Source organism: Denticeps clupeoides, chromosome 8 (assembly GCF_900700375.1).
Source record: "Denticeps clupeoides chromosome 8, fDenClu1.1, whole genome shotgun sequence".
NCBI classification, from domain to species: Eukaryota; Metazoa; Chordata; class Actinopteri; order Clupeiformes; family Denticipitidae; genus Denticeps; species Denticeps clupeoides.
In genome coordinates, this window is record NC_041714.1 from 12720512 (window position 1) to 12729174 (window position 8663).

An 8663-nucleotide genomic window follows, 5' to 3' on the forward strand; every position below is an offset into this window, starting at 1 on the left:
TGCAGAATCTGTTCCATATAACAATGGAGCGTTTATTACATCCATTCCACATGCCTTTGCCTTTACTCGGTCTGGATCAACAATTGCTGCCCAAAAATCATAAAAAATAAAATGAAAAAAAAAATAAAAAGTGAGCAGAATAAGGGAGACTGAGAGAGAGAATAGAGTTTGGTGAGATGAGGCCTTTGATGAGGCCACCGTCTCATCCAATGGTGTGGCACATAAACCGACAGCAACTGGATATGAAGATGGTTTTATTTATGCCTGCATCCTATAATAACACAGCGGCTACATTTTTGTCCATCCATGTTCATTATATAAAACAGCGCTCAGATTCTTGGTACACCAACTGCAAGGTCAGAATGTGCACACGGTACACGTTGCCAAGCATAAAAACTCCATACATAGGAATTGCCAGCATTATGCACGTGTCTAGTTCTCCCATGTCATAAAATGCACCTTTCCTATTCAGCCTCTCCCATTTGATATTTCTACTGGCAAAATAGCCAGAATCATCCCACTACATGTAAGAGTACCCGAGTTCTATTGCTGCAAGCAATTGCTTCTTTGATGTAATAGGCCAATAGACAGGCATTTTCCTTTGTGTGTGTGTGTGTGTGTGTGTGTGTGTGTGTTTGAGGCATCCTTCCATTTTACCCGCAGCACCTTGCACTGCATGATATGAAAATGCGGCGTTGTGAACTGTGGTCTGTGAACATATGCCAATATGCTGTTGCTACAAAGAAACGCCAATATTACACAAATTCACTGCTCAGATTTTTGCACCGGCGTGACAAAAAAAAAAAAATGGCCCATTGAAGGGCAGAAATGTCCTGCAGAGCTCACTGATCTCACCGTGTTTATGTTTCTGCTCAACAATAACCATTTTGGCTGAACAGCAGTCCATTATAATGATTCATCCGCTTTGGCCTCCCAGTGATAACGTCCGCAGGTCATCCCCATTCTGAACCTGTCAGCACAACTACCCATAATGCACAGTGGGGATACGTCCGGCTCCATCCGATGTCATGTCACCTTTAGCATCTTGTGACATATTGTGGGCCCTTTTTGAAAATGGTCTGCCTTTCTGCATTACTGTCAGCACGCTCGGAGCCCACCGCCATGGCACATGCTCTGCCCGTGCAGGTAAACAAAGAAAGCAGCAACACTTGAAAATTAGTATTACTTCAGTGGAATGATTACGTAAACTGGTCCCTCGCCGTCCACGTGGAGGATCAGAAGCATCCTTTTCACCTACAGCGGAGAATAACTTTGCGCCACATCCAGGGTCCTTACCAGGCTAAGTAGCTCTCAAGCCCAGAAATGCCTGCAGGCCCACGCCGTGTTGCAGTGCAGTGCGTTGTGTCGATTATGTGGTACGGTAGAATTCTTGAGTCTGACTAGCTGGTGTGTTTAAATTGTTTAATGCCGTTTCAGGCACGTTTTAATCTATGGGAGGCAGCTACAAGGACTCTTCCTACATCATGCCTGACGCAGTCGGGTTCACATCTAAGCACGCTGTTGAATTTAGCGTCAGATATCCACAATCATCTAGACAGCCCAATTTAAACATGAATAATTCTTTTTCATTAATCATTTTTTAAATAAATCTTTGCAGAAATGCAGCCTGCGTCATAGCAATTGATGGCATTTGCAGTGGTAGAAGTCGAGGGGCTTGACTGTTAAGTGCATTGCCAGTTAGAATGGGTTCCCTGGCATGGCCAGAAATAAAGTGGCCAGTCACTTGGGCAATGGGCACACACGTATGTGGAGCGTGCAATGAAACAGTTATACATTTGTTTCTTCTGTGAGGTTTCAATTTAATGCAATTAAACACAATAGTTCTCTGTGTAGGATTCTCCTGTTTTTAAAAGGAACGGACCTATCAAATTCCATTTACATTTAAGTAAATGACACTTGAGACATCTCAAGATGTCTTATAAGTCTCACAGCACTAGCAGCCAACTTCAGTTGTGGTAATTAAATATCTTAAAAACGACATATTTTGCAATGTACGGTCAGCAAATGGCCCTAATTGGCTAACAAAACTAGGAGAAGATGGGAACAGAGCGTGATATTAGAATATAATTTATTGCAAGCTGTCACGCCGCTGTGCCAGGGAGCCTGGCATAACCCACTGACTGCTGTCTCCTGTTTGCCTTTTGTGTTGCACCCCCCTGTATTCTTCATCTTTACTTTTCTTCCTCTCATATACCTGTTTGTACCCATGGTGTTCGGTACGATCCCTTGTGCTTAAGTCCCTGTTTGCCTCACTATATGTTGAGTTATTTTTTATTTAGGTCGCACTTTGCTTTGCCTCATTCCGGTGTGAGTGTTTGTGTTTGTTTAACTCCCCGCTCCCTGGCTCTATAGCAGTTAGTTTATTCTTTTAATAAACCGTCCACTGACTCCACTGTGGCATGGAGGCGATTTCCAGACTTCAGTCCCAGTTCGAATGATGAAGCCAGGGTGGTTTCATCCGACGCAGGGTGGTGGTATGGTGAGTAGTAACGTGGTCCTGCCTCGGACCTGGTGTGTGTCGAGTTTGCATGCTCTCCCTGTGTTGGCGTGGGTTTCCTCAGGGTTCTCTGTTGGCCTCCTTTCATCCGAAGTCATGTACATGTGTGTGTGTGTGTGCCCTGCAGTGGGATTTTTTTTTTTTTTTTTTTGTGAAGCGATTGTCACATGTGATACACAGCTGCACAGCACACAATGCACACAGTGAAATTTGTCCTGGTTATTTAACCCATCACCCTGAGTGAGCAGTGGGCATGACCGGCGCCCGGGGAGCAGTGTGTGGAGACGGTGCTTTGCTCAGTGGCACCTCAGTGGTACCTTGGCGGATCAGGATTCAAACCGGCAACCTTCTGATTACGGGGCCGCTTCATTAACCGCTAGGTCACCACTACCCCTAATGGCAGATGGCGTCCCACCTTGTCTCCACAATCCTAGACCTGTGCATTTAACTGCCAGTAAAATGTGGTTGCTAGATACGTTGTAGAGGTGCACTACAGTACAATTCCAATCCCACTTACTACCATTGTGTCCCTGAGCAAGACACTTAACCCTGAGTGTCTCCAGGGGGGGACCGTCCCTGTAATTGCTGTGTAAGTCGTGCTGCTCAATGCCACAAATGTAAATGTAATGTAATCTAAAGGACTAGACTAGAAAACAGAGTCTGTGTGTTTCGGTGGCACGACAGCGGGCGCGATAGCTGTCTGGCTTTCTGGATTCCGCAATGTTTCTCTCAGCAGCCTGTCTCCTGAGTCTTGATTTTTTCTGACCAGTTGCAGCTCTTGACCTTCAGTAAACTTTGCCATGTTAGCAGGGGTTGGACTGCACAGTCAATGAAACCTCGCCGCACGAATGAAGGGCTCTATTGTATATTCCCCTATTCACGGCCCAGCCTCCCTGCTCAGTTTTCCTTCAGCCCTCTTCCTCATCCTCCCTCTCTTCTTTGTGGCGAGCCCATTGGTGGGCAACAGTTCAAAGGCAGGGTTCCTGTGGTGGATGCTCATCGCCCAGGGCCTCTTAACTGCCCTCTTTCATCCATTCATGCTCACTTTGTCACCGAGCTTCAGAAGCTACAAACTCAAACTTTCCAGCCTCTTCGCCTTATCGCTAGAATAAAAACTTTTCTCTTTTTGTGTGGCTCTGAGAACTATTTCATCTCAAAACAAATTAGCGCACAACCTGATCGAGTCCTGGCTTTATACCTGCCCCAGAAGATGTATCATTGTCCTCAGTGGCACAGGGCTCATCTTCACTATTTCTTACTCGTGCTACTGGAGACCCAGTGAAATATGTTTAGAACCTCTTCATTGGACTCCTCTCACAAGCAAAGCATTTAATCCCTGAATTAAAGACACAATTCTCATAGCAAAATATCATTTTGCATAAAAAAACAGAAGCCATGTTAAAATTCATCAGCGTGCATTGGACTTTGAAGAGGCACAGCTTCACACAGCTCCCCAAGAGAAACATAAAAAACATTGTGTTGCACCGTGTTCTCAATGCTTCAAAGCATTTACAGAGGCACAGGTTGTTTGTTTCTGGTATGCTAATGAAATGGCTTACAGTATTGTGAAAAATAATTATTATAACAAATATGGTATCCTGTATTTTTGCACAGTAAAAATACAGGATACATTCCATTCGTATTTATTATTTTCATATAAATTCATATTCATATAACAGAATGCCACCTGAATTTGTTGACCAATGTCCAAGGGTCATCGTAAAGGTACCTTTAAGTGACACAGGGGGGATGCTCACCAGGGTGGTAGTAGCCTAGTGGGTAACACACTCGCCTATGAACCAGAAGTCAAATGACTCGCCTATGAACCAGGGTTCAAATCCCGCTTACTACCATTGTGTCCCTGAGCAAGACACTTAACCCTAAGTTGCTACTGGTTGTAAGTCGCTCTGGATAAGGGCATCTGATAAAAAAAAAATATATATATATATATATATATATATATATTTAAATATATATATATATATATATATATATATAAATATACATCTTCTAATTTGCAATAAATAAAGGACTTGATGATTTGAATAAATAATTCTCGTGTATCTGTAAGATAAACCACAGTCGGGTTGCTTCCTCTTAACCATCACCATCACAAAATGACAAAGTATCAAAATATGCCCGAGACCAGCGAGACCTTTTCAGCGCTCAGTTTATTACTTTCCTCGTGACAAGTCAGCATTGAGGACACGGCGGCAGTTAGGTAGTCAGAGCCCATCCCGGGTCACACAATGGTGGGAGGAACCAGGAAAAAACCCGGCAAAGCCGAGATCTGGAACCAAACTCCTTAACAAAGTAGCAAACAGAAGCTTATCATTGATTCCGTAGTGCACCTCTCGCCATGAATACACATCTTATTGAGTCAGTGCTTTTGTGCAAATGTCTAAATTAGGTTTACAGGTTCCGCCATTGTTGTCTCCCTCCGGGACGGCAGGGAGCGAGAAAAAAAAAAAAAAAAAAGCAGATTATTATTCGTAAGTGTTTTATTGAACAGGTGGTCGTAGAACTGCTGAGGCTTCAACGACCGACATCCTCACCTTCTCATCGCCTGCTCATTAAATGCTCTCCATGCTCAACTCGGCCCGTGGCAAGGGTTCAAGAGATCTCTTTAAGAAACGGAAAAAAGAAAGCATCGCCACGCTAAAGTCAAGCGGTGCTCGGGGAGGATAATCAACCGCAGCGCCAGGCATCGTGAGGACCGAAGATGGTTAAGTCGCAGCATCCGCCGCACCAGAGCGATCGGAGGCTCGTTCATATGAACGAGAGGCTCTCCGCATTATAGAGACGATGATTGTTGAGTCTTGCATCTCTGTTCGCCCGTTTGAATATTCCTCTTTTTTTTTATCATTTGCCAGACCAGCAGCCCAACGCGTGTTTCGGCGGCGGTGAAAAACCGCCTCTGTGGACAACCGCACCTGCCGCATAACTTTCGTCACCAAACACCACGGGAGAACATGCACATGTGGGCATATATGGGCTCAGCAGGTCGTGGGTGCAACTGGGTAACTTCCCACGAAGCCTTGATGTGCCTAAATGTACTTGCGGGCGGCGTGATTACGGCTAATGGCAAATGCGTGCCATGTCCGCGGCCCCCTTTAACAGCAGCCCGCTGCCATCCGGAAGAGCGAATTCAAGTTAATGTGACGACGGCCGGGGAGTCCGCAGAGTGTAGCACGGGGAGTAAAAAAGCGGTCGCTTCGATACGGTCTTGACGCCAATATTGCGATGGCGACCAGAGAAGAAAAGCTGTAGCTGTGGGATTAAGGACCTTGGCTGCCGATGCAGAGCTAAACTTAGGCCGTTGAAAGAACATTTCTGGCTTCTTTTACGTCCGAATATATATATATATCTCACTGAAGGCATCAAAACTATGAATGAACACATGTGGAGTTATGTACTTAACAAAAAAAAGTTGAAATAACTGAAAACATGTTTTATATTCTAGTTTCTTTGCTCTGATTACTGCTTTGTACACTCTTGGCATTCTCTCGATGAGCTTCAAGAGGTCGTCACCTGAAATGCTTCTCCAACAGTCTTGAAGGAGTTCCCAGAGGTGTTTAGCACTTGTTGGCCCCTTTAACTTCACTCTGCGGTCCAGCTCAGCCCAAACCATCTGGATTGGGTTCAGGTCCGGTGACTGTGGAGGCCAGGTCTCCACTTTTTGTTAAGTACATAACTCCACATGTGTTCATTCATAGTTTTGATGCCTTCAGTGAGAAGCTACCAACGTAAATGGTCATGAAAATAAAGAGAACACATTGAATGAGGAGGTGTGTAAAAACGTTCGGCCTGTACTGTATATGTATGTATATGTTTACACGGTGCAAAAACAGCGCAACAGGATTGCAGCTGGCAGTGTTCAACTTTTCCAATGATTGACTCAACACTTCCACCTAGCTTTAGACCCACACCAAAACACAGGAGAGATATCCTGCAGACGGCGTCGTGGCGTGCGTGGCTGCACCCTCACTTGTAACAAATCAGCATTCAATTCGCTACGCTGGGGCGACAGAAAATGGAGACGCAGTCACAAGGCCAGACAAGCAGGCCGACTGGGCAATGCCGGAGAAGAAGTCCCACAAGTAAAAAGAACGCGTGGTCCACACCATCTTCTTGCCCTTCTTTCGAGGGAAAGACAGAGCGCACTCACCTTCCTGCACTGCCTGGAAGGGGTTGTTCGGCTCGATCAGCTTGATGGAGTGCGTGATCCTCTCGCTCTGTAGAATGTCGTCGTTGAGACTCAGGTCCGAGATGGCGAGCTGGAACACCTCGTCGTCCCGTACGGCGTTGTGCTCAAAGATGGCACCTGTTGTGAGTGAGTGACACACACACACACACACACACACACACACACATACACAGTTGAGTAGACACTCTGGGACCGCAAGACTTGTTCTATGACGAGAAGTTCTCAGGGGTTCAGCACCGCGGACAGCGCCCGTAGATGTCGGTCACGTGACCGGGCGGCTTAAAGCGACACCGCCAAAAGCGGTCACGGCCGGGGGGACAATTAAATCGGCGCTTTTAATTCGCGCGGCCCACGGACAGCGGGAGCAAGGAGAGCCTCGCCACGGACCGGGACCACGCGTGTCAAAACTGGCCAAACGGGTTCCGATCGCGGGTTTAATGTCGGTCACGTTCCCTTTTTATTACTCAGCGGGTCTGTCTTTTTTTTTTTTTTTTTTAAGATACAGTTCCGTCACCTCGTTATATCGTTTCGGTTCAATCACGTTCTGCCGACGTCTACGTTTCCGCGAGATTGCTTTATAAAAAAAATTGATAAATAAAATCCGCGACCGACATTGGACTGTAATCGATTAATATCGACATTTCTGCCAGGCACTGAGGCGTCGTTGAGGAGTTTTTATTTCGGTGGCGAGTGGTCGTTGGAGGGATTCGTTATTCGTAAAGAAAGTAATTCGATCACATGCTGCTGCGCATTTTAAACCGAGGACGCGGTGCGCGTCTTCCTGGGGGCGCAGGACGCGGGCGTCGATAAAAAAAAAAATCAAAAAAAAAGAAAAAGTACTTTACCGAGCCCCGGGACAGCCCGGACATTCGTATTTCCATCACGTCCCGCTGAAAGTTGACGCTCTCGGGCCGGGAGGGGCCGGCGTCCCCCCAACCAGCCACCGTGCACGGTTCCCCGGACAAGATCTCACGCGACTGTGTCGGGGGGAACTTTTCGATTCTTGCTTTTTAGGGAACAGTTCAAGGCAACGTTTTTATTTTTCGGCACCTAATTTTAACTTTTGCTGTTTTCGGCTCGACGTAATCCGTCTCTGTCCTCGTTAACCGGGGCTCGGCGCACATTCGGCCGTGAAATCGTTGCGCCGAAACGAACCCGCGGTACCGTGCGCGGCCACCCCGAGTCCCTCTGTCCCCCAGTCCCCCTGTCCCCCATCCTGCCTTACCAATATGGATGATGGAGTCGGCGCGCGCCGAGTGGCATTGCAGTATCCACAGGGAAAGGCTGATCACGAGCAACTCCATCTCCGCGTCCTTCCCGAGCGTCTCATCCAGGAAATCCCCCCCCCCACAAAAAGATATAAAGACAAAATAATATCTTTTTTTTTTAATGAATTTAAAAAAGGGACGAGGAGCCGGTCGGGTAAAAAGTGTCGCGGCGGGAAAGAGAAGGTAAAAGGTGAGGAAGACGCAGCTGATCCGAGTCCGTACGGCGCGTCGCGCAGCATCCGCGAGACTGCGGAGGAGACCCCCCCCCTCCCCTCCTCCCTCCCTCCATCCATCCATCCCTCCCTCCCTCCCTCTCCGCCCTGCGCGCGCGCGCGCGCTCACACTCACGCGCGCACCGGGCTTCACGCGCGCGCCGAGACCCGCCGTCGCCACACGCCGCTCCGGACCGGCGGCTCGCGGTTCGAGTCGCGCCGCGCACCCACGCCCACGTGACGGGCGGAAAGTTTCGCGTGGGCCGGAGAAAGTTGTCCGTTTTATTCTCTGAGCGGACGCCACGAGGAGCCGTGACCGTTTCACGGCGGGACGTGAGGACCGGGGAGGTGAGGACTGTGGGGTAAGCAGGACGTCTGCTGAAGCGCTGAAGATTGTTACAGTAAAGGCCGGTTCTGGTCTTTCTTTCACTTTTTGGACTTTCGTATGAGTTAAACCT

General features: G+C 47.5%; 1 protein-coding gene across 2 annotated transcripts in view; it reads right to left on the reverse strand.

Annotated features, from left to right (window-relative positions):
• grid1a (glutamate receptor, ionotropic, delta 1a) overlaps positions 1-8209 on the reverse strand; it is a 211424-nt gene extending 203215 nt beyond the window's left edge. For both annotated transcript variants that reach the window (XM_028989988.1, XM_028989987.1), the window contains exons 1-2: positions 7951-8209; positions 6687-6842 (exon numbers count right to left, since the gene is read on the reverse strand). In XM_028989988.1, the coding sequence (XP_028845821.1) occupies positions 6687-6842; positions 7951-8029 (235 nt within the window). In that variant the 5' untranslated portion in view covers positions 8030-8209. The remainder of the gene's footprint in view (positions 1-6686; positions 6843-7950) is intronic.
• Between the last annotated feature and the right edge of the window lie 454 nt (positions 8210-8663).